Source organism: Typopeltis vanoorti, chromosome 8, assembly GCF_054136105.1.
Source record: "Typopeltis vanoorti isolate ZY-2024b chromosome 8, IOZ_Tvanoo_1.0, whole genome shotgun sequence".
Taxonomy (NCBI): Eukaryota; Metazoa; Arthropoda; class Arachnida; order Uropygi; family Thelyphonidae; genus Typopeltis; species Typopeltis vanoorti.
Genome location: NC_143556.1, coordinates 8,065,745 through 8,093,399, shown reverse-complemented (window position 1 = coordinate 8,093,399; position 27,655 = coordinate 8,065,745). Strand labels below are relative to the sequence as shown.

General features: G+C 37.3%; 1 protein-coding gene across 1 annotated transcript in view; it reads left to right on the top strand.

Annotated features, from left to right (window-relative positions):
• Window positions 1-1,294: 1,294 nt before the first annotated feature.
• The window catches only part of LOC150103710 (nose resistant to fluoxetine protein 6-like), a 185,264-nt gene continuing 158,903 nt past the window's right edge, over window positions 1,295-27,655 (top strand). The window contains exons 1-3 of the mRNA XM_090397060.1: window positions 1,295-1,301; window positions 8,296-8,389; window positions 17,160-17,252. Coding sequence (XP_090253186.1) covers window positions 1,295-1,301; window positions 8,296-8,389; window positions 17,160-17,252 — 194 coding nt within the window. The remainder of the gene's footprint in view (window positions 1,302-8,295; window positions 8,390-17,159; window positions 17,253-27,655) is intronic.

Here is a 27,655-nt window from a genome sequence, read left to right as displayed (position 1 = left end):
TCATACTTTTTGATTGGCATTTTTACACAAGCTGTATAAATAAACGTTTTTGTGTGAAATACGGCTTTTTTTTGCTCGACAATGTGAGCCCTTTGTTAAAATTTTCATAGCTCACCACTGGATAATACTAACCTCAAATCTTTCTCTTGGCACAAACATATTACAAATATTACCTCCTCCAAAAAGTTAGGTTTTTCTTTTTCACTGAAAGCATTACTTTAACTCCAAATAACTCCCAAGTTTATACAAATCACTAATTCATCTGACCATTGAATATTGCTCCCATATCTGGAGTGTTTTCCCACAAGAGCTCCCTGAAGATACTGGACTTGCTACAGAAAAGTGCATCTCCAAAATCACAGAACAAATTTCTCCTCCTCCTCCTCTTCATTCATCCCTTCCACTGCTGCCATCCAGAATAGTCTGTCATCTTATTATGTTTTGAACAAGGAATATAATCCACAACATTTCAAGATAAATGTGAACAAGTTTCTTCTTGCCCATCCACAATACCTGTGTACTATAGGTTGACCAACCTCTTTTGGATTGGTTTCCCCATAGAAAACAAAACAAATATTCTGCAAGATGATTCAAATAAATTGGCATATTGTGGCTCAAGGATAATGATTATCTGTTTAACGTGGCAAAATATAAGTTTATGCAATTTGAGTTGAAAAGGTTATTAACCACATTCATGGTACTGAATTGCAGGAAACTGATGAAGCTAGGGACTTGGGGGATAATTGTGGACAGAGAGTTGCTTTTCACAGGACATATTGGAAAAGTTGGTAAAATATCTCAGATGATTATTTGGATGTTTGAGAAACACACTGACAAGTAAAGGTAGGGAACTTATTATCCCTCTTTATAAGAGTATGATTCATGTTGACTACTGTGCACAGATTTGGTCACATGAGTTTCTTGGCGATCAGAAGGTGGTAGAGAGGATTCAGACACGAGCGACCAAGCTGGTGACAGTTGTGTGGAATGCTCCCTATGAGAATAAGTTGAAGGTGTGTTGGTTACAAAATTTATCTGATAGGCGTTAAAGAGGGGAATACTTATAAAATATTAAAGCGGTTTTATAAAATTTACACGAACGAAATTTTTGAATATATGATAACTAGTCAGAGAACTAGTTATCATATAAGTTATCACCCATGGAAGTTATGTAAGAGTATTGTTAGTAAAGGTATGCAGAGTAGACCTTTTTTGTGGAGAGTGGTGAATGAGTGAAATGGATTGCCAGAATTAGTTGTGAGTGCCCTGATAGTGAATGAGTTTAAAGAGTGCTATGATAGGTAAGAGAGGTTTTGTGTGTATAAAAATTAATGTGGGTTTCCCATTATGTGTCTCCAGACTTGATGGAGATACTGTATGATAATAATAATATTAAATACTTTATTTTTCCTTATGTTTTACATATATAGTCTATTCACTATATCTTAGTTACACTAGCATTAATAAACTAATCCTAATTTATAACATTATTTAACATATAACATTTCCAAAAATACGTGATTATCTGCCTTAGCAGTTGGGTGTCTTCCCCCCCCTTTTCCTTGCCTGGAGATAGGATATAGTTCCCATCAGCCATTCTGATATTATTTTCCACTTTCTACTAGAAGCTCTTAGAATTACGACCAAAGCAACTAACACTTATGGGCCAGTGTCTCATGTTAGTTAATTGTCTGTTTTGCTTGAGGCAAAACAGACAATTAACTAACATGAGTAAATGTTCTTTAAAAGTTTTATTATTCCAGATGGAATGGAAACTTAGTTCTTTCTCTCTCTCTCTCATTAAAGGGGAAAAATGTTGGCACTTGCAGCTATACTACAGAGACATTGCATAGTTTCAAAAGATATGAAGTATGGCTAGCTAAGCTTATAAACAATAGTTTTTATTATAAATTTATTATAATAAATAAAAAATTCTGCCAAATGCCTTTTTATTCCCCTGTAGGGAGTAGGTGAGGCCATTTTAACCCCCACATAACTTTTGGAGACCGAGGAGTGAGTTCAATCTCCATTGGCAGTCAATCAGAGATAGCTGGCACAAGTCTATCACTAATTATAAACGGCATCAGGTAACAAGATGACTGACAAGTGTTGCAATCTCGTGGTCTTTAACCCTAACAGTTATTGTCTAAAATAGTGTGGGTTCTACAGTTAATTTTCTTGAGTTTACATGATGAAAATCATATGTTTCTGATAGAAAAAAACCCATTTACCCGTGCCAGAGATTGACTAACTAGGGAACCAGTTGAAGTAAGAGTTAATAAAAATTCTTCTAGTTTGCGACTACATTTGAACTGAGAACACATTTTTTTTTAGCATTATGGAAGCAACTGCAACTTCCACAGGGCATTTCAGATTGGCACATCTTACTGAGAATTGTTAATTATATTCATATGTTAGTTATTTGTTTTACAAATAATGACTCTTGCCAGTGTACCTGTTTTTTTTTTAAATATATATTGCTTTATATAAAATAAGGAACAAAGAGAAAAATCACAATAACTGAAAAATTGTGAAGATATCAGAAAATAACTAGATATTTATAATGTACATGAAAAGATCAAGGAATATCAGAGAAAAATTGAATGATATTGGCTAACAAAAGAGGTAGATAAATATAGACCTAATGGAAAGACCAATGAAGCCGAAACAGGCAAATGCCTAATCCTGGAAGAGAAGAAGAAGAATTCATAAGAAGACCACTGACCACCTTTGCAAATCTTCTCTGGACCCTTTCCAACTTATCCTCGTCACAATGAAAACCTGGTGACCAAATCTCTGCACAATAATTTTCATATGATGCCTGATCATGGCCTTATACAGTGGCATCATAACCTCTTTATTTCTGCTTTTTAGGGTCTTCTGCATCATTACCATTATCTGATGAGACATCTTAACAACTTATGCAATGTGGTCCCTGAATCCAGATCTTTCATCTTTTCTACTTCCTTTGAAGTTTCAGTGCCAAGTGTATATATATACTTTGCATCACATTGTTACTTACCAAATCACAAAACCTTCTGCTTTGAATGTTGAACTGACATTTCCATTTACCATTCATGCAATGTATTCAATTCCTCCTGTAAGGCATAACATTTGTTAGACTCTGCATTGCTCTCCCCAATTTTGCATCACTGCAAACAGCTGCATATCACTAGTTAAACCCATCCCAATATCATTAGTATATAGATTGAACAACATTGATCCCAAAACTGACCTCTGTGATACATCACTAATGACCTTCTTCTTTTGGGATACTCACTCCCATATACAACTTTCTGATACCAAGAGGTGTAGCTAGGGAGGGGTGGGGGAGGCAGTCTGCCCTGGGCGGCACTTTGAACCTTTTAGAACTTTTGCAGTTAATTCTAAAATACAGTCTCGAGAACACATTTCCAAATATTGTAATACTGCGAATTTCCTTCACAATTGCTGTAAGTGTTGCTAGTTGTGAGAGGAGTTTTTCTAAATAAAATAGATTAGGAATTACCTACATTATTATGAAATAGACTTCGCCAATATCATTGACGATTTTGCTAACAGAAAAACAAGAAAAATAACATTTTAGAATGTTGAAATTAAAGTTATACTTCAAAAATAAACAGTGTTTTAATTTATTTCCCTATTCGTCATTTTCATGTTTTGTAGTATTTTTGGTGTATTGAGAGAGGCAGCAAACTCGGGGACTGCCCTGGGTGGCAAAAGCTCTAGCTACACCACTGCTGATACCTACCTGACAGCCAGTCACTGATCCAACTCAGAAGTCTGTTATCCAATCTCATCTCTTTCAGTTTATTTAATAACTTGTCATGTGGCAGTCTATCAAAAGCTTTTGCAAAATCCAAGTGCAACGCTGTATACGCATCTTCCTGACCTTGTTATCGCTCATAAGTAAATTAGTAAAACATGATCTCCCTTTAACAAATCCATGCTGATAACCAGAGAGAAAACTGCTCTTATGAACCCATTTCCATATCCTACTTCTCATCAAACTCTCTAGTACCTTCATCAAAACTCCAGATATAATTTGAAGGCTCAGCCTTATCAATACCTTTATGCAGTGGAACAATTTTGCTTTCTTTTCACTTCCTTGGAACCTGTGCTGTTGTAAGACTCTTATTAAACAGGCACACAAATGCTACTGCCAGTTCCCTGGACAATTCCCTTAAGACGTGTGGTGTTATGTCATCGAGTCCTATTGTTAATTGACATCAAAGTTATTTATTTCTTCAAATACCTCCTGCTCATTTACAATTAAGCCATCCTCTCTATGTCCTCTACACCCAAGATCCTCACGATTCTACCCTGATCAGGATGAAACACCCTTATAAATTGATCACTGAATAGCTGAACAATGTCTTCTGCAGCAGTTACCATTCTACCACTTTCATCCATTAACTTCATTTTACCATGATCATTCTTTCTTCTACTTGCCATATATCTAAAAACTCTCTAGGGTTTTTCTTAGCCTGATTTGCCAATTTCTGCTCATACTCTACTTTTGTTTTCCTTACGAACTGAGTCACTCTCCTGGCTTGTTCTTTATACTCTTCATGTGACTGATTATTATCATTATTATGAAGAGCTCAGGAAACAGCTTGCAGGTGTAGCATGGAATGAGGAGTTAGCTGGAAAAGAGATCAATCCAGCTTGAGGGATTTTCAAAACCTATCTAGTAGATACAATATCTAAATGTATTCCAAGGGAAAGAAGGTTAAATAAGGTAGGTGTGAAATGGATGAATAAAAGAGATTAAGCATGCAATACAGAGAAAGAGGATATTATGGAAGCAGCATAAGAGAAGTGGAAATAACCAATTCCATGAGGTCTACAAAGACCAGGCAAGGAGGGTGACTTGGTTGGTGAGGGTAGCTAAAGAGAGCTATGAACAGCAGTTAGCTAATGAAGACAAAGAGAATCCTAAGGAGTTCTTTCAATATGTAGTCAGCAAAAGAAATAATACTTATGGAAGGATGACATTGATAGGAGAAAATGGTATAAAAACAGCTGTTGCAGAATATGTGGTGGAGATACTTAATGAGTAATTCATAAAGGTCTTTCAATCTTGTGAATGTGACTTCATGGAGAGATTGAGAGCAGTAGATGATGGGGAGGGGAGACTGACTGTAAGTGAGCAAGAGGTGTATGAGGAGTTGAGTAAACTAGATATTAATAAGGCTGTGGGACTTGATAATATATCACCACATATTCTGAAGGAATGTGCCAGGGCGTTGATACCTGTCTTGACATATTTTTTTTATTATGAGTCTTGCACTCTATCAAGTCCCTAAGGAGTGGAAGGAGGGCATAAGAGAAGTGGAAATAACCAATTCCATAATGTTTACAAAGACCAGGCGAGGAGGGTGACTTGGTTGGTGAGGGTACCTATAGAAAGATATGAACAGCAGTTAGCTAATGAAGACAAAAAAAATCCTAAGGAGTTCTTTCAATATGTAGCTAGCAAAAGAAAGAATAATTATGGAAGGATGACATTGATAGGAGAAAATGGTATAAAGACAGCTGTTGCAGAATGTGTGGTGAAGATGCTTAATGAGCAATTCATAAAGGTCTTTCAATCTTGTGAATGTGACTTCATGGAGAGATTGAGAGTAAGTGACTGCTTCCTTGGACAGAGGAGAAGGATACACAGTAATATACTTAGATTTCGCAAAGGCTTTTGATATAGTACCTCATGATAAATTGATAGTCAAACTAGAACAGATGGGGTTGGATATTAGATTAGTGCATTGAATTGGAGACTGGCTATCTGATAGGTATCAAGAAGTTGTGAATGGGGGAGCGATGTCCCTGAAAAGGAAAGTCACTAGTGAAGTGCCTCAGGGGTCTGTTTTGGGGCTATTACTGTTTAAATTGTATATTAACAATATAAGTGAAGATTTGTATGGAGATATTAAGTTGTTTACAGATGATGCAAAGTTGGGACGAACCATGAAGAGTAGTGAAGATGTTGTGGCCTTACAGGAAGACTTGAATAAATTGAGTGATTGGGCACGGAAATGGAGATGTGAGTTCAATGTTGCAAAATGTAAGATTTTAAAATTTGGAAAACAAAGATGGGATGCAGAATTTATGCTTGGTGAGGATATATTGTTGGAGGTGGAAGAAATAAGAAATCTGGTGGATGATAGTGGATAAGGATCTAAAATTTAGGGGACACATCGCCAAAATTGTGAAGACAACACAAAGACTTCTGGGAATGATGAGGAGGACACTGACGTGTAGAAGTAGGGAGATTCTTGTTCCATTGTATAAGGCTTTGATTAGGCCACACATGGACTGTTGTGCCCAGATTTGGTCACCTGGTTTTAAGAAGGATGAAGAGATGTTGGAAAGGGTCCAAAGGCAATTGACTAAAGTAGTTTCTGACCTCTGGAATGTTGAGTATGAGGAAAGATTCAGAAGATGCAACTTGCAGAGTCTGGTGGACAGGAGGAAGAGGGGAGATATGATAGAGACCTACAAGTTATTAAGGGGTTGTTATAGGAGCAATGCTGGAGAAGTTCTACAGAAAATGGTGGGATATTGAGGGAGAACCAGAGGTCATCCCTGGAAACTGTATAAAGAGGGTGTGAGTAGGAGAGTGAGAGGCAAATTATTTTTGTGCAGAGTTGTAAATGATTGGAATGCCTTGCCTGAGAGTGTGGTGTCTGCAAGAAGTTCGAATGTGTTCAAGGCACGGTATGATGAACTGTGTGTGTGATAAAAGGACCTCCCAGATGAGTCTTTGACTCCGTGAGGTCTTGGAGTAATAATAATAATAATAATTATTCATCTTGTACTTCCTCCGAAGTACTTTTTTTTCCAGATTTCATACTTAAGTTCCACATTCATCCTACCTTATTCAGAATACATTCACACATTGATGGTGTTATATATTTCTTTCCCAAACAGCTTTTATTTCCTTACTGCTCAACACCTCATTCCATGCTATCGCTCCCAGCTGTCTCCTAAGCTTTTCATAATCACCAGTTTCATAATTCAGCATATATCCTTTCCTAATAGAAGTCTGCATATGGCCAGCCACAAACCATGTTTTCACTTCATGATCACTCTCACCAACTGTAGAAAAGTGTAAAAATCCACTCACACTTACATCCTGTGATGAAATGATCAGATCTGAAACTCTGAATACTCATGTGCCTTCCTTTGCATGCTGCCTGAGATAGTTATCTCTCAAAGAACTTGAGAAATCAATTATCCTTCCTTTGTTCAATAAACCAAGTTGTTTATACATTTCTTCATCACCTCCTTCCACATTCCTTGGCCTATAGCAACATCCAATTAAATATGTCTTCCTGTCAACTTCCACGTTGCACACACTGCCCCATTACCATTGCCACTATTTCCCTCTTTCATGTCTACCTTATGTTGACATAATTCCCCTGCTCTCATCAGCAGCAACCCCCCTCCATTCTTGTCCTTTCTGCCCTTGTGAAAAATACTGTATCCATCCATTTCTATTCTCGTTAGAATATTATCTTCTTTCAACCATCTTTCATTTATTCCAGTGATTTTGGGGATAATAAACGCAATAATTGAAACCATTTCATCTCCGTTATTTCTGATCCTTCTAGAATTTGTAAACAAACATAATAGTTCATTTTTAGATCTATAACCAGTCCTATCCAAGTCACTTGTTGCTTGTGATTTTACCACTGCACCTGCCCAATCACCTTTATCACCACTTCTGGTCTCTTGCATATATCACACACCGTACTTCCATCTAGCAACACTTTCTCCAGTGCAATCACTCAAAACCCATTCAAATGCAACTCATAATGTCTGCAGACACATGCATACATCCACAGAGTCCACTCGCTTCTCCTCACACAGCTCCACTAGCATACGATTCATGATTTTAGCTCTTCATCTCAACTCATCATTGTGATACATTAGCAACTCACTGACAGTGTGTTCCCAAGGTATGACAACGTTGTTTTCTTCTCACTCCAGACACAAAATGGAAAACAACTCCAAAACCCCACTTTTATTTGTTGCTTATATGTATACTATACCAGACTCAGTGTTACTTTTTTCATGATGTACCTGACTTTCATATGTTTTCCTTCCCAAAAAGTTATCATGATTTTTCTCTTTGTTCCTTGATTATTTATGAAAACTAGTGTAGATCAAATTTAACAGGGTTTTAATATAAAGCTAATGAAATGTGTTCTCTTCTCTAAGAAACAATACTTCACTGAAACAATTATTGTTGAGGAATTATTTGGATGTACACAATTTTTTTTCTTCTTTCAGGAAATGTTGCAGAAGTTCTCACATCAATAGATAACTTTCCCTATCAAGCTCTACTTCATGCATTTTATTCTGTTGATTCCTTTTTCTTTTTGAGGTGAGGACTGCTATTTTCACTGTATTTCAGTTTAAAAAATTTTGATAACATTGTTTATTTAACGACTCAGCATGAAATCCATTCTGAAAGATCTGCATTATAATTTTCAACAAACTGTGATAGGATGATTATCTTACATAATACCCTTAAAAAAAAACTATAAGGAATTAATCACACGTAATTCCAAATTTTTAGCAACATTGCAGTCAACTCACTGTACCAAATATTGTTATTGTGAATATACTCACTACTATATTATAGCAAATATTATATTATTATAATACAGTAATTGACATTTACCGTAGTGGCAAATGTAAATGGCTGCCAGTTTAATGTGACCAAGTGTAAGGTAATTCAGTTTGTGAAGAAATCACAAGCTGTGTACTATATTCATGGAACTGAAATGCAGGAAACCATTGAGGCCAGGGACTTGGAGTGATTATGGATAGGGAGTTAAGTTTAGAGAGTATATTGCACAATTAGCCAAAACAGCACATCAGATTATGTGGTTGTTGAAGAACACACTAACAAGCAGGAATAGAGAAGTTATTGTTCTCCTTTGTATACTGCAAGCAGATCTGTTCACCCACATTCTTTGTCTTTCCTCTGGATCTAGAAGAAAGGCACAAAGACTGTGGCAGGTCTGTGACATGCTCAATACATTGAGGATTTGTGGGCTTCAAAAGTTAGCTGATAGGAGGAAAAGAGAAGATGTGGTAGAAGCATATAAGTTTTTAAAGAGTTTATATATGATTGACATTGAAGCCTTATTTTACATAGCAGGAAGGAAGAAACCAAAGGTCACTACTGGAAATTCTGGAAGAGTATGGGACTAGTCCCAACAAGGATGTTGGGACTAGATTTTTTGCATGTAGGGTTGGGTTTAATTCTTTATCTAAGTGTGGGCAAACAAAGTTTGCGCCTGAAAGTATCTTCAGGACTGAGGTAAAGTGGTACAACACCGGGCAACTCCTTGCAAAGGTGGAGCAAGCTACCAACACTCCTATCTCAGTATCTCCCATAATGCAAAACACATCTCCTTGCAGATATGTATAATGTTATGCATTAAGGGAAGGGCCACTACCCAGACTAGTTTCGACCTTTATTGAGGTCTCTTCAGTGGGAGCCAGGCCCAAGTTGGTAGCTTGCTCCACCTTTGCAAGGAGTTGCCCGGTGTTGTATCACTTTACCCCAGTCCTGAAGATACTTTCAGGGTGCAAACTTTGTTTGCACACACTTGGATAAAGGATTAAACTAAATTTATTATAGTCTGACCAAGTGAAAAATAAACTTTCAACATGTAGGGTTGGGAATGGGTAAAATGGTTGCCAGAGGTGGTTGTGAGTGTTTTGTTAGTGAATGAGTTTAAGAAGGGAGTATTATAGATATTGTGTGAATAATGCATTTCCTATAATAATAATAATACTTATTGTTATAAACAGTGTGTGTATTATATTATTTTTATTATCCTAAAATCCAATGGAGTGAAAGACTCATCTAGGAGGTCCATTTGTCATACACAAATCATCATACGATGCCTTAAACATGTTAAAATTCTCTGCAGATATCATGTTCTCAAGCAGTGCATCCCAATCATTCACAACTCCTCATGCAAAAAACCTGCTTCTCACTCCCTTGCTCACATCTCCTTATACAACTTCCGAGGATTACTACTTGATCTCCCACTGTTTTATGAAACACCTCTTCAATGTTAATCCTATAACAAACCCTTGCAACTTGTATATTATCCATTATTACCTATGCACTAGACTCTGCAAATAGCATAATAATGTCAACCTTTCTTCTTAATCAACATTCTAGAGATCAAAAAAATTAATTTGGTCAATTGCCTCTAGACCCTCTCCAACATCTTTTCATCTTTTTGAAAACCAGATGACCAAATCTGTGCAGAGTATTCCATATGTGGTCTAATCAAGACCTTATACAATGGAACTAGACTCTCTTGACTTCTACAAGTCCGTGTCTGCTTCTGTCTTCCTCTAAGGCAACAACATCTGCTCTACTCCACATCATTGCCAGAAATCGTTATATTGTCCTCACAATTTTGGCAAATATGTCCTCTAAATTTTAAATCATTATCCACCATCACTGCAAGATCTCTTGTTTACCCCTCCTCCAACAATATATACCCACCAAGAGTAAATTATACATTTCATTATGTTATGCAAATTTTGAAACCTTACATTCCATAATATTGCACTGACATCCCCACTGCATCCCCACACATCATGCCATGTCACTCAGTCTATTCAAGTCTTCTTCTAAGGCAACAACATCTGTTCTACTCCTCATAGTTTGTCTGAACAACGTCTGACGTCATCTGCAAACAACTGAATATCCCCATGTAAATCTTCTCCAATAACATTAACATACAGGTTAAGCAGCAATGATCCTAAAACAGACCCCTCAGGCACACCACTAGTGACTTTCCTCTTCTAGGATATTGCTTACCCATACACAACATGCTGATGTCTGTCAGATAACCAATCTCCAATCCAATGCACTAGTGTAATATCCAACCCGATCCACTTTAGTTTGACTATTAACTTATCATGTGGTAATCTATCAAAAGGCTTTGCAAAATCTTGGTTTACTACTGTGTATCCATCTCTCTCTCTCTCTCGTCCAATGCAGCTGTCACCTTATTGTAATAAGTTTGTAGATGACCTCCATTTAGCAAATCTGTGCCAGCCATCAAAAATAATACTACCATTGTAAACCCGATTCTTGATTCTAGTTCTCACCAGTCTACTCAACAATTTAACTGCTACACCTAACACACAGATAGGTCTATAACTTGAAGCTTGAGTTCTGACACTTCCCTTATGAAGTGATACATTCTTGCCATACTACTACTCCTTTGGAACTTGACCCAATGTAAGACTCATATTACACAAATATGTCGAGCCAGATGTCAACTCCCTGGCACATTCCTTTAAAATATGCAGTGATATATCATCAAGGCCCACAGCCTTATTAATATCAAATGTGCTTAATTCCACATATAATTCTTCCTCACTCACAGTCAGTCTCTCCTCCTCATCATCCAATGCTATCAAACTCTCCATGATGTCACATTCACAAGGATGAAAGACCTTTATGAACTGCTCATTAAATATTTCACCAATATCCTCCACAGAAGTTGTCCTAATTATTCTTATTTTTGCTGGCTACACATCAAAAGAACTCCTTGTGAATGATTTTGGCTTTTTCTGTGCAGTATCTTTTGGGATACTGCATTCCATGCAGTATCCCAAAAGAGAAAGGTTACTAATGATGTGCATTGGAGTGGGGAGGGAGAACAGTTTCGTTTGGGATTTGTTGTGATGTTATGGCCTGACAGAAGGACTTGAATAGATTGTGTGTATGTCAGGTAAGTAGTACTTGTCAGTTCAATGTTGCAAAGTGTAAGGTTCTGAAATCTGGTAAGCAACAATGGGATGCAAAGTATACACTTGATAGGAAAACTCTGAAGAAAGTTGAGGAGATGAGAGTTCTGGAAGTGGTGGTGCAGCACAAGGACCTGAAATTCAGGGACAACATTACAATCATGCAGTAACCCTGACATGCATAAATAAAGATGTTATGATGCCATTCTATAAGCTGTATATCAGGCCTCATGAATTATTATGCACAGATTTGGTTGACAGGTTTTCATGGTGACTAGGATATGTTGGAAAGGATCCAGATTAGTTTCACAAAGGTGGTCAGTAGTCTTTGGAATGTGGAAAATTAAGGACTGATTGAGAGGATGTAAATTGCAGAGCCTTGTGAATAGGAGGAAGAGGGAGATATAGAAGCTAGTCAGGGTTTGTTATCAGGCTGACATGAACGAGATTTTTCATAGAAGGGGGGAGGGGATAGAGCAAGAGGCCATTGGTGGAAACTGTATAAGGAGGGTGTGAGCAGAGGAATGAGGCGAGTGGAATGCATTGCCTGATTGTGTTGTGAATGAAGACACATTAAATCAAAATGAAGATTTATTGTTACATAGACCATATATTTACAACATACTTAAGCTCTTATAAATTGCCTACCGGTTTCGCTAGTAACTGACCAGCTTTCTCAAGGCTTGCATAGTACAAAAAAGAGGTAAATGCAAAAAAAAGGTTTCAAAATACAAAGAACCGTTAGTACCTGTTAGGTAGCTAGGGTGACACATTCGCGTGACATAACTACTCAGCATCATGAACACGCGCCACATGCAAACGCGTAATATGGTTATTTGCGTACTGTAGCTCTGTTGAACTGAGGGAGTTAATTAGATTTTTCCAGGTATCATTCAGAATGGCCCCTTGATTTCTGTTTAGGTTACTTCCCGTACGTAGTACAACTGCCGCTTCTTTAAATACTCGATGCCTGTAATCCTCGTCTACGTAGGGTATGGAGCTGTTATTCCAGTCTATAGTGTGGTTCGAAGTTGAAAAGTGATGTGCCAATCCTGAGATGATCGTTCTGTTGTGATTAACATCGCCTATATGTTCTTTCTGTCTTATTTCCAGGCTTCTCGAAGTCTGTCCGATGTAGGAAAGACCGCACGTGCATGGGATATTATACACACCTGGATATTTATAAAATGGCACACTGTCTTTAGGGGATCTTAGGACCTGTCTTATGCTATTTGTTGGTTTAAATACAACCCTGATGTTATGTGTCTTTAACAATCTTGCAATTTTTGTTGAAGTTGAACCTATAAAGGGGATGACTGCTGTTGAGATATGCTGGGCGACTGTTCTTTCTTGTTGGTTATCTTTGTATAGAAATTTGTTGATGATGTGTCTAGGATAACCATTTTGTGATAGAGTTGTAGCTATTTGAGACAGTTCTGTTTGAACGTCTTCCTCGTCAGAGATAAATTTTCTAGCTCGATTTCTTCGCATGTGGATGATGCTGTGTTTCTGTGACCTATGATGGTTAGAAGAGTAATGTAGATATCTTCCAGTGTCCGTTGGTTTATTGTAAATCGACAGTTTTGATGCTGTTTCCTTGTCTTTTTACTAGTAAGTCCAAGAAGTGTAACTGTTCATTATTTTCCACTTCTAGAGTAAATTTTATTTTATTGTGGAGTGCATTGATTCTGTTAACAAACAGATGTAGGCTTTCTAAGTTGTTAGAAATAATAATTATGAAAGCAGACAAGGGGAATGCCACTGTTATACTTAACTCACAGGACTACATGAAGAAGTTAAACAACTTACTATCTGACAGTTCCACGTACAAAATCCTCACCAGAGATCCCACAAGGAAGAACCACAATGAGACAAACTTCCTGATCCGTAACATGAATACTTGGCCTGAAGAATTAAAACGAAAACTTAAATCCTCACATCCCATCACTCCTAGACTGTACGGGGCGCCTAAAGTGCATAAAGAAGAAGTGCCACTTCGTCCGATTGTGGATGGCAGGTCATCCCCAACGTACCTATTGGCTAAGCACCTAGCGAATTTACTTAAAGGAAAAATTAGACAGAGTCCTACTTAAAAAATTCTCAACACTTTGTGGACAAAACTTAAAAACATAAAAATTACACAAACAGACATAATGGCCAGCCTAGATGTAGCGTCCTTGTTCACGAATGTAGTAGAAGAAGTAATGAACATTATCAAAGATATCTTTCCTGCAAATATCACAAAGATGTTCGAGCATTGCCTACAATCAAATTTTTTCAAAGTTAACAACAAGATATACAAACAATTAGAAGGCCTAGCCATGGGCAGCCCTCTGTTGCCACCATGTGCAGACCTCTTCATGGAGAAATTTGAAGATGAAATATTCACCAGCATTACTCCTAAACCTTCTTTATGGTGGAGATATGTGGATGACATCTTCATCATATGGAAAGACAACTTAGAAAGCCTACATCTGTTTGTTAACAGAATCAATGCACTCCACAATAAAATAAAATTTACTCTAGAAGTGGAAAATAACGAACAGTTACACTTCTTGGACTTACTAGTAAAAAGACAAGGAAACAGCATCAAACTGTTGATTTACAATAAACCAACGGACACTGGAAGATATCTACATTACTCTTCTAACCATCATAGGTCACAGAAACACAGCATCATCCACATGCGAAGAAATCGAGCTAGAAAATTTATCTCTGACGAGGAAGACGTTAAAACAGAACTGTCTCAAATAGCTACAACTCTATCACAAAATGGTTATCCTAGACACATCATCAACAAATTTCTATACAAAGATAACCAACAAGAAAGAACAGTCGCCCAGCATATCTCAACAGCAGTCATCCCCTTTATAGGTTCAACTTCAACAAAAATTGCAAGATTGTTAAAGACACATAACATCAGGGTTGTATTTAAACCAACAAATAGCATAAGACAGGTCCTAAGATCCCCTAAAGACAGTGTGCCATTTTATAAATATTCAGGTGTGTATAATATCCCATGCACGTGCGGTCTTTCCTACATCGGACAGACTTCGAGAAGCCTGGAAATAAGACAGAAAGAACATATAGGTGATGTTAACCACAACAGAACGATCATCTCAGGATTGGCACATCACTTTTCAACTTCGAACCACACTATAGACTGGAATAACAGCTCCATGCCCTACGTAGACGAGGATTACAGGCATCGAGTATTTAAAGAAGCGGCAGTTGTACTACGTACGGGAAGTAACCTAAACAGAAATCAAGGGGCCATTCTGAACGATACTTGGAAAAATCTACAGTACGCAAATAACCATATTACACGTTTGCATGTAACGCGTGTTCATGATGCTGAGTAGTTATGTCACGCGAACGTGTCACCCTAGCTACCTAACAGGTACTAACGGTTCTTTGTATTTTGAAACCTTTTTTGCATTTACCTCTTTTTTGTACTATGCAAGCCTTGAGAAAGCTGGTCAGTTACTAGCGAAACCGGTAGGCAATTTGTAAGAGCTTAAGTACGTTGTAAATATATGGTCTATGTAACAATAAATCTTCATTTTGTAATACTTTATGACCGAAACATGTATAATTTAAACACATGAAATCAGTTTAAGGCACAGATGAATGAGCTTTGTGTGTGATAGTTTGTAGCTCCCATGATGAGTCTATGAATTTATGGAGGTTAGATAATAATAATAATAATAATAATATAAAATGCTTTTTAAACAATATCATGTAGTTAAATTTGCAAACCAACAACACTCATCGCCTGAATTTATTTTACTTAATCGAAATTAAGTAAAATACTACTAACAATAATTTCTAAAATTACTAGAATTAATGGAAAAGTTATTAAATCAGACATTGTTTCAAAACTGAATAAGAAACTTAAAGATCGGAATCAAAGAGTTTCATGCCTAATATAGTAACTATAATAGTATCGGCGACTACTAGCGTAAGCTAAAGCTAAAAACTAGGGCAACTTGTAGCAAAGGTGGGGAAAGTTCTGATCGCTATTCTTAGTATTTTCCATAATGTAAAACCCATCTCCTAGGAGATGTATGATCTTATACATTATGGTGGGAGGGCACTACCCAGACCGGTTTTGATCTTTATTGAGATCTCATCAGTGAGTAGCTAGACCAAAAATAATACTAAGGGTATAGCGAAAAGAACTTATATACTCTGCTATACAAGTTGTCAAAAAGTTGCACTCATACATTATTTAAAATAAAGAGCCAATAGGCTTCATTTTGGCAATGGAAAATATTATTTAAATTAAGGAGATATTAAATCCCACATTGTTTCAAAACCGAATAAGAAACTCAAAGGTTGGAATCAAAGAGTTTCATGCCTAATATAGTAACTATAACAGTATCGGCGACTACTAGCGTAAGCTAAAGCACATAGTCCAAGTGTGTAGCTAAGACCAAAAATAATACTAAGGGTATAGCAGAGTATATAAGTTCTTTTCGCTATACCCTTAGTATTATTTTTGGTCTAGCTACTCACTGATGAGATCTCAACAAAGATCAAAACCGGTCTGGGTAGTGACTTCCCACCATAATGTATAACATCATACATCTCCTAGGAGATGGGTTTTACATTATGGAAAATACTAAGAATAGCGATCAGAACTTTCCCCACCTTTGCTACGAGTTGCCCTAGTTTGTACTACGTGCTTTAGTTTATGCTAGTAGTCACCGATACCATACCAAGATGCTATACTACAGTAGGTTCAAATTTGATCATCTATTTTTTGACTCGTATGAAGCCCTACTCCACCATCCTAATCTTAATTGGACAGACTATATGCCTATGTCTTAGTTTTGGGAAATGATTGCTGTTAATTGTTTATAGTTTTTTATATTTTTATTTATTTATTTATTATTTCATTATTTCAAAATTAATTATGTATCTGTTCCCACTTCTCTGAATTCTAATAGTGTTTCTTCCTACTGGACAGCTACAACTGAGATACGCGATATTATATGCATGTTGTATGACTCATTTTTGAATTCAGAATTTAAATGTCATTACCAGTTTTTCTGTCTTCTTCCTGAAAGAAACTCATGATATTGATTGAAATATATAGGAGGAAGAAATTATATTTAGTTTTCTCTTAGATGTTTGAAGCTGTTATTCAAAAAAATATAGTATGTCTAACACATGTCTCTATTAAACAACTAGTATCCTATATTGATGGTACCTGTCATCAATTCTTCTAACATTGAGAATGTATAAAAATGAACTATTTATGTGTAAATCTAATAAAAATTCAATTTTTGAAATCAGTATATCCAATTATGAAATCATTTAAATGCACTAACATTTTGTTCATATTTGTTTTCTAGTGGGTTTTTGGTGACTTACCTATTTTTAAAAGAAGCTGATAGGACAAAAGGGAAAATAAACTGGCTTCTTTTTTATTTTCATCGTTTCTGGAGGTAAGTGTATTATTTATTTTTAAACACTATCTCATATAATTTTATCACTTGAATTTTCTTGCTCTATGCCATTGAAGATCATCATCATCAGATTCTTGCCATGTACCCTCAAGGGGTGTACAGGATATGATAGTACTACATGAAAATTTACATCATTACTAACTTCCTATCTACAATTTTCCTCCAAATCAGTCTGTTACTTGTCAAGACTCCAACATTATCAGAATTTATATTTCTATCATCTAAGGCACTTTGTACCGTATCAATCCACCTATATCTTGGTCTGTTTCTTCTGGGTCGTTTTCCTGAAAACCTGGCAGAGAACACTTGTTTTGCTAATCTTTCTTCGCCCATTCTGTTTAAGTGACCATACCACCTGAGATTAGCTCTGCTAACGCATTCTGCTAACTAACATCCTCGTTTTTAATATGATATTGCCATTGATGCCATCTGTTCACACCTATAATCTTTCTCAGGACTCTCATATCTGCGGTCTCTAGTCTTTGGTCAAGAATGCTTTCTACAAACAACAAAAAAAAAAAACCTCTAAGATTAAGAACATAATTTATAGCCCTAATATATACAGCTCTCTCTGTTTGGTGAGCATGGGAAATTGCAACCAGCATCCTAAAAGAGGGACCCCCCCACCTTTCTTCTTTTCTTTACAGTAAGCTCTAGATTATTGCTATGGTCAATAGATAATGTAATTCTTTTTTTAAAGAATATGTAATTTCACTATGAAATTGTTTATTTCATTTTTAATATTTAAGATGGATGTCATGTAATGCTTTCATGGTTTTATGGCATCAATAGGATCAACTTATGGCATTCAGACCATACTTTTATCTGTGGGGAGGGAACTAGAGCTCCAAAACATATGATCCCTCCAAGACATTTCTATTATTTTGAATCAAGTAAAAGAAAGAATGGCGTGCACTCTCTGTCTCTCTCTCTCTCTGTGTGTGTCAAAGCACTATATTTTCCCTATTACTTAAAGAAACTCATATGACATTAATTTGTCAAAGATAGAGAGTCCCCACGGCACCAGTTGTACTTGGTTGAGTCTGACCTGAAGAGAAATGCTACCCACTCAGCCAACTAGATTAATTTTTCATTAATCTGGTTGACTGGTGGATGACATTATTCTTTGTACCATAGATGTTAAGGGAATGTGTTTAGTTGTAAACTCGTTTTTGGAATTCAGTATTAGATGAGCACCATGCTTATTAGAGACCTGAAGTACCTTTAAAAATTAATGTTTGATCTCTAGAATAGAGTTTGTAGATAATCTACTTGTGCCCTATTCCCTTTGTAGTACTAATGGGCTATGTTTACTCCCATTCATAAGTTGAATTGTCAAAAGATAATAATGTAAATTATACTTCCCAAGAAATTATATTCTTGTTAATTCAGTTTGCTGGTAGATAACATTATTTTCCAGTTTACAAGCTGTGAATATGATCTAAACTTTCCTCTAAGTTGCTTTCCTACCACCCTGACATCAAACACCTGTTTCATTATTATTATTATTATTAATATTACACCCTCCATAGAGCCAGCAGATTCATTGTGGAAGGTTCATTCAACTGACAACATATTTATCATACCAAATCTTAAAATCCTTAACACTCTTGCATTAAAAGGTAATGTGTTCCATTCACTGAACAATTTTCCATGTAAAAAATCTACTCCTCACACCCCTCTTCACCATATTCTTACATAACTTCCAGGGATGGCCTCTGATTTTTCCCATGTCATTTTTATAATCACCTCTGGATTAATCCAATAAAATCCTCACACTAACTTAAATGTCTATCATATCAGCTCTTTTCCTCCTCTCCACCAAACTGCAATCCACATTGCTTCAACCTTGCTCCACAGCCAGCATTCCGAAATCCTGCTATTGTCTTAGTCACTCATCTCTGAACCCTCGCTGATGTCTTCTCCACATTACGCTGAAAACCAGATGACCAAATTTGAGCACAATAGTTCAAGTATGATCTGACCGGTGCTTCATATCATGACACAACAACTTTCTTATCAATACCTGTCTTATCATAGCAGATTACAATGTGCAGTCTTGTACAAAGAGGACATATTGCAACACTTAAAATATGTCCTCTAAACTTCAGTCTGCTGCTAACTATCACTCTGAAATCACAAATCTCATCCACTTCCTGCAGTATGGCTGTTGCAATACCGCCTTATATTTCTGCACTCCAAAATGAAACACCTTGCACTTATTAATATTAAAACCACAACCCCACTCCTTTGTCCAAGTCAAAGGTCTGTTCAAATCTTCCTAAAGGGAATTAACATCTGCATTACTACTTAAGTCCGCATGGTTAGCCTAGTGGCTTTGCGTTTCACAACCATATGACTGGGGAAGGAGTGTTCGATTCCCATCGACGATGTGAGAAGCTGAAGGATCTTCCTCAGCCATAGCCAAGTTAGCCAGTCTTGGGCGTGGACAGCAGGGTTTTTTCCGCCAGTTTATCTGGCGTTTTTCATCCCGCAAGCAGGCAAACCGGCCCCGTGAACACACACAGGGATACAGCCAGGAATACTTTGAGGCATAGGGGTGACCATTCTATCCTCGTATTTCGGTTACGAAATCCAAGCATGCTTGGAGGGTTGTGGGCCTTAAAGGCCTGTTAAAGCCATTGAGATACATAGTACTACTTATAATTCTCTCCAACTTTGCATCATCAGCAAACAACTGAAGATCCCACTCACTCTGGTCTTAATGATGCACTGCACGATACATCATTTGCAAGTTAAACAGCACGAACCCAAGAACAGAACCCTTATATGATTCTTCCTTATCTGACACATTTGTTACCTTATCATAAAATGCAAGTAAATTATCCTTTATGAGCTGTACTATTTTTCCTTCTTTTCACTCCTTAGGAACCCTACCCAATGCAAGACTTTCGTTAAATAATTAGGTCAAGGGCATAGCCACTGTGGTTCACATTCCTTAAGAATACATGAGGATATGTCATCCATTTCCACAGCCTTATTAACATTTAACCCAATCAACACCTGATACACCTCTGATTCTTTCACTTCGAATTCTCCTAATATTTGCCTCCATTCTATATATTGCACTGCATCATTTACACCAGTATGATATATGCTGATAAAGTGCTCATTTCCACTGTATCCTCTGCAGCTGATAGGCTACTGCCATGACTATCCACCAATGTTAGTCTGCCATAATTATTCTTTCTATTGCTTGCCATATAGCTGAAAAATTCCCTTGAAAAATTCACTTTGCACCACATATATATTGCAGTGCACCATTAACACCAGTATGATATACAATGATAAAATGTTCATTCAATAATTCCACTATGTTGAGGAAAATTGGTTGGACATATAAAAAGAAGGTGATCCGGATGGGAGACTTTAATTATGGGAATATAAATTGGAAAGAGGAGATGCTGTATGGGAACAAGGAGAGTGAGTTTGTTGAATGTCTGAGAGTTAAATATCTTTTATAAACTGGTAAACTTTATAAAGTGGTAAGTGCATCTAGTGTGAGTATTTTAATAGAAGGTATGACATATTATTATTATTATTATTCAGGTCTCCAAGGAGTCAAAACACTCATCGAGGGAGGTCCTTCCTAAGATATAAAGTCTGTCAAGACTCATCGAGGGGAGGACCCCCCTGAGAAACACAAAGTATCATACCACTCTTTAAATTCACTGACAGTTCTCGCTCCCACCACTCCATCAGGCAATGCATTCCACGGCTCAACCACCCCCCCCCATGCAAAGAAACCACTCCTTACCCTCTTGCTCACAGTTTCCTTTCGTAACTTCCAGGGATGGCCTCTTGTCATCACTCCTTCCCGCTGTTCAACCAAGCGAAAGAACTCCCCAGTCTGTCAAGACTCATCGAGGGGAGGTCCCCCCCCTGAGAAACACAAAGTATCATACCACTCTTTAAATTCACTGACCGTTCTCGCTCCCACCACTCCATCAGGCAATGCATTCCACGGCTCAACCACCCTCCACACAAAGAAACCACTCCTTACCCTCTTGCTCACAGTTTTCTTTCGTAACTTCCAGGGATGGCCTCTTGTCATCACTCCTTCCTGCTGTTCAACCAAGCGAAAGAACTCCCCAGTGTCAACCCTAGAACCACCTCTCAACAGTTTAAAAGGCTCAATCATATCACTTCTCCTTCTTCTATCCACCAAACTCTGCAGTCCACATTCTCTCAGCCGATCCTCATAACTATCCTTTTACAGTCCTGAAACCATCTTTGTCATCCGTCTTTGTATCCTTTCCACAGTTAATTTATCCCCTTCAAATCCTGGGGACCAAATCTGAGAACAATAGTCCAAGTGTGGTCTGATCAGAGACTTATACAACGGAATGATAACCCTCTTATCTCTGCAGGTCAGTGTCCTTCTCATAATAGCAGCAATCCTCTATGTTACCTTCACCACCTTTGCAATATGTCCCCTAAACTTCAGGTTTCTATCAATTATCAACCCCAGATCTCTTGTCTCCCCTACTTCCTCCAGTATAACTCCTCCCATAGAGTATGCAGCATCCCATCGATGTTTCCCAAACCTCAAGACCTTACATTTTGCTGCATTAAACTGAGACCCCCATTCATTTGCCCATCTATCTAGCTTATTTAAATCCTCTTGCAGGGCTACCACATCTGCACTATTACTAACAATCCTTCCCAGCTTCGCATCATCCGCAAACAACTGAATATCCCCCTGCAATCCACTGGCTATGTCATTGATATAAAGGTTAAACAATATAGGTCCTAGTACTGAGCCCTGTGGGACCCCACTTTTAACCCTCTGCCTCCTGGAAACTGCTCCACCATACACAACTCTCTGATACCTATCAGACAGCCAATCCTGAATCCAGTCGACCAATCTGACATCCAGACCCATGTGCTGCAACTTAAATATCAGCTTATCATGTGGCACCCTGTCAAATGCCTTCGCCAAGTCTAAGAAAATTGCAGTATATGCCTTTCCCTCATCTAATGTTCTTAAAACTTTATTATAAAAGGCTAGCATATTGCTAAAACAAGAGCGTCCTTTCACAAATCCATGTTGATTCTCACAGATAACATTACCCTCATCTGCCCAATGCTGTATACGGTCCCTCACTACTTTCTCCAAGATCTTAACAACTACGGATGACACACAGACTGGCCTATAATTAGAAACTTCCAGTCTGTTACCACCCTTATGCAATGGCGCTATCTTACCTGCCTTCCATTCCCTGGGGCACCTCTGCTAAAGCCAGACTCATTGAAAAGCCACGTTAAAGGCAACGTCAATTCCCTAGCACATTCTCTCAAAACGCGTGGTGAAATACCATCCAGTCCCACAGCTTTACTGACATCCAGAGTACTCAGTATCTGAAATACACTCTCCTCCTGTACCTCCAGACCTCGAACCAGTCCTATCCCTCTAGCATTAAAACAAGGGGCCACTGGGTAGTGGCCCCTTGCCTTTAATACAAAACATCATACATCCCCTTCTTGGAGATGTGTTTTGGCATTAAGGGTAAATATTAAGATTAGTGATCGCAGCTTGTTCCACCTCTACCACGAGTTGCCTTGGTCTTGCACTACCTGTAGGATCAGCTAGTCTTGCATCACTTGCAGGCGCAAACTTGACATTTTTGTCTGTTTGCTTACTTGGGAAAAATGGAGTAAAACCAGTTTTAAAATTGCTTGGTATCTTTAACAGTTTTCTGTATTCTGTCAAAAGCCTTAGCAAAATCCAAAAGTATCATGGGGTATCCATTCCCCTTGTCAAACTCAACAGTAACATTATTATAGAATGTGAGCAAATGGCTCAAATGTTACCTTCCAATAGTAAACATAGTATCCTCTTTCAACCTATTTCTGTATGTCAGCCCTAACCAACTTTTTCAAAATCTACACCACCATTCTAGAGATACTGATGGGTAGATAATTGGATATATCAGTCTTTGCACCATCCTTGTGCAATGGGACTACCATACATTCTTTCCACTCTTATGGAATCTTCTCTGATCCAAATTATATCACCTGGTCAAAGGAATAGTCACTTCAGCTGAACATTCTTGTAGCATAAGTCTGTATTGCAGAATTTTTATTCATTTTGGCAAAATTTCTAGTACCTCCTCCTTTTCATACACCTGACATTGTAAAAAAAATCAAAAATATCAGCTAACGCCACTTCAGCTGAACATAGTCACTTCAGCTGAACATTCTTGTAGCATAAGTCTGTATTACAGAATTTTTATTCATTTTGGCAAAATTTCTAGTACCTCCTCCTTTTCATACACCTGATATTGTAAAAAAAATCAGCTAACGCCTTTTTATTCCTGTGTATAGGGAGTAGGAGAGGCCATTTTTAGCCCTGTCTAACTTTTGGAGACTGAGTGGGCAGTTCAATCTCCACTGGTACCCAATCAGAGATAGCTGGCCCAAATCTATCATTAATTAAGCAGCACACAGTGAAGAGAGACGGCTCAACAAGTGCTGCCATCTTGTAGTCCTTAACCCTAACACTCGTATTTAATGTCTGAAATAATGTGGGTTCTACAGTCGATTTTCTTGAGTTTCCGGGACAAAAAACCCGAGTTTCCGGGAGGAAAAGCCCACTTGCCCATGCCAGAGATCAACTAACTCGGGAACCGGTCAAAAAAAGGATTAGAAAAATTTCTTCTAGTCACTGACTAAATTCGAAACGAAGAATCTAGTCAGTGACTAGAATTCTTCGTGCGGTCAAGCGGCATGGTGTGCAAACGTCACATCCACTGAGCTACACAGGCTATCCCTGATATTGTATAATAATAATAGGTCTGAATTAGATGAACACAAATAAGGTCTCTAGTCATAAATGTTTCCCTAATAATACCCATTTTCATCACTAATACAATTACATAACATTATTGCTCATACACATTCAATCCATCATAATTGAATTTCCTTACTCTCGACGTTAGGTCAAATATCAGTTAATAATTTTTCAGGTTCCTGATACCAAATGCATCCAACTATAGGTTGTCCTTTTTATGCAAATCATTTCTTCCCTCAAACTCAATCCACACATCAAAAGCTAACATCCATTCCATCCACACAGCCTACACATTGAATTGTTTGTCATTATAGTCCTTCTAAATTCATTTCTATCATATCTAGGTAACATACTTATGATTAATATAATTATGATTTTCATTTTCTCACTCTTCACTCTAATTTCTTCAAACAATATTTTCATATCATCTCTCATATTTGTTGTTGTTGTTGACCGTTGTTGTTTAGTTTGTATGTTAATGATACTGGAATGAGTTTAACTAGTGATGCGCAGCTGTTTGCAGATGATGCAAAACTGGGGAGAGCAATGCAGAGTCATGCAGATGTTATTGCCTTACAAGAGGATTTGAATGGGCAGGTAAGTGAAATTATCGGTTTGATGTTGCAAAGTGTAAGGTTTTGAGATTTGGTAAGCAGTGATGGGATGCAAAGTATACACTTGGTTGGGAAACTTTAACGGAAGTAGAGGAGATGGGAGATCTCGGAGTGATGGTGGACAAGGACCTGAAATTCAGGGGGCCACTTTGGACAAGTTGTGAAGACGTCATATCAAATGATGACAATGATGTGGAGAACCCTGATATAGAAATAGAGAGGTTATGATACCATTGTATAAGGCCTTGATCAGGACTCATATGGATTATTGTGCACAGATTGTTGCCTAGTTTTCATGGTGACAAGGATATATTGGAAGGGGTCCAGAGAAGATTCACAAAGGTGGTCAGTGGTCTTTGGAATGTGGAGTATGAGAACAGATTAAGAGAATATAAGTTGCAGAGATATCCCCCACTTCCTCCTTGTAAATAGGAGGAAGAGGGGGGTATGATTGAGACATATAAGCTAGTCAGGGGTTGTTATCGCATCAACATGGAGGAGATTTTTCATAGAATGGGAGAGGGAGGGGTAGGACAAGAGGTCATATTTGGAAACTGTATAAGGAAGTTATGAGAAGAAGAGTGAGGAGTAGGTTCTTTGCATGGAAAGTGGTTGCTGAGTGGAATGCATTGCCTGAGTATGTTGTGGGTGTAGTCAGTTTAAGGCATGTTTGGATGAGCACTGTGTCCAATAGTGTATACCTCCCACAATGAGTCTCTGACTCCATGGAGGTCAAATGTTAATAATAATAATAATGTTCAATTTATTGCTAGTTAAGATGTTCATACTTTCTAGAATTATAATCTCTTTTACTTTGCTTTTCTTATCTTCATTTAATTGCATATACTATATTTTTCATTTTTGGACTGGTAAATCTTGAAGTTATAATCTACTCATCAGTGGTATGTTTTATGATCAAGTTGCCCTACCAAATAGCATCCTTCTTTTTACAATCAACTTTATTTACCTGATTTTCATTACTTACTAACTTACCTGATTATATTTTGTTGTTTTCTATTTTGCTGCTTAACATTCTTATCAGTTCATAGGACCATTTGCCTGACGGTTTCCAATTCCTGTTGAGATAGTTTGGAGAAAAAATTATATTCAAATTCTTCTGTATTCTTTTCTATTAAAATTATTATTGCTGGTTTTCAACTATAAGAAATAAGAAATATATGTGATCAATCAATGACAGTTATTTTACTGTGTCATATATGTTTTGTCTTGGCACAGTTCTAACCACCTTATCTTTGAATTATGGTTACAAAATTCAGTGATACTTGGAAGAGTATTGATACTTAATGCCTGTTAAAACTACTGATGATGATGATGATGATGTTTAACTTGCATGTTAATAATTTTGGAAAAGATTTGAGTGGGGGATATGCAGTTGTCTGCAGATGATGCAAAGTTGGGATGAACTATGAGGAGTAAAGTAGATGTTGTGGCCTTTTAAGAAGACTTGAATAGACTGAATGAATGGACACAAGAGTGGGGGATGCTGGTTCAATGTTTCAAAATGCAAGGTTTTAAAATTTGAAAAACAAAGGTGGGATGTAGAATTTAATCTTCCAGGTGAAAATATATAGGTTGTGATGGGGGAAATAAGAGATCTTGGGGTGATGGTGTATTAGGATCTGAAATTTAGAGGACATATTACCAAAATTGTGAGGATAACATAATGAATTCTGGGAATGATGCAGAGGACACTGACTTGTAGAAGTATGGAGATCTCGGTTCCATTGTAAGGTTCTGATTAGGCCATATATTGAGTACTGGGCACAGATTTAGTCACATGGTCTTCAAGGTGACTAAATCTGTTTTTTCAAGGATGAAGAGATGTTGAAAAGGTCCAGAGGCAGTTGACTAAGATAGTTTTTCTGATCTCTGGAATGTTGAATACGAAGAAAGGTTGAAAAGATGCAATTTACAGGGTCTAGTGGATAGGATGAAGAGGGTGATATGATAGAGATGTGCAGGTTGGTAAGAGGTTTTTATAGGATTAACATGAAAGAGGTTTTTTTTATAAAATGGTGGGAGACTCAGGGAGAACAAGAAGTCATTCCTGAAAACTGGAATGGAAATTCCAACATTCAAAACTCTCTATGCATGTGACAGAAAGAACTCGAAGTCAAAGAGTGTCAGAAAGGATTCTAGTTAAAGATGTAACTATTCTGCCTCTGGTTAGTGACAGTGATCATGTAATACTCACTTTGGTAGTGGCTAAGTTTACGAATATTCCATTCACAAAATGTTACATGATCTACAAATCAGGAAATTATAACAACCTGAGTAGAATGCTGATTTCTGTGCCATGCATTTAAGCAAAAGGTGCTCAAGAAAAACATGATTTGGAAAGAATATTCTGTGCATAAGGATGAAGTCAATTATTAAAATTATAAGTAGCAATCTAGAAGAGTCACAACTGTTGTATGGAAAGCTAAGAATGAAAAGAAACTGATGCGAAAGACAACCCAAAATAATTCTATCATTATGAGCAAGTAAAAGAAATAATGAATATGAAAGAATAACTCTACTGAATGCATGTAGTATGTGAGTAACTGATGCAGAAAAGATTTTTCAACTAATGAATGGCCATTTTGCTAAAAGCAATCAACCTGGTGTATGCAACATTGTGCTCACTACTACCTCTTCTCTGTATGAAGAAACTCAGGTGTATGAGAAGAAGGAGGCACTAGAGATTTTGCCAAAATGAATAAGTATTCTGCAATACAGACTGATGCTACAAGAATGTTCAGCTGAAATGGCTATTCCTTTGACCAGGAGATATAATTTGAATCGCACAACAGAGAAGATTCCACAGGAGTGGAAAAAAATCTGAGCTTTGTACAGATTTATACATTCCAATCATTCACAACTCTCCATGCAAAAAACCTGGAAGGTTTTTTTTGCATGGAGAGTTGTGAATGATTGGAATGCCATGCCTGAGA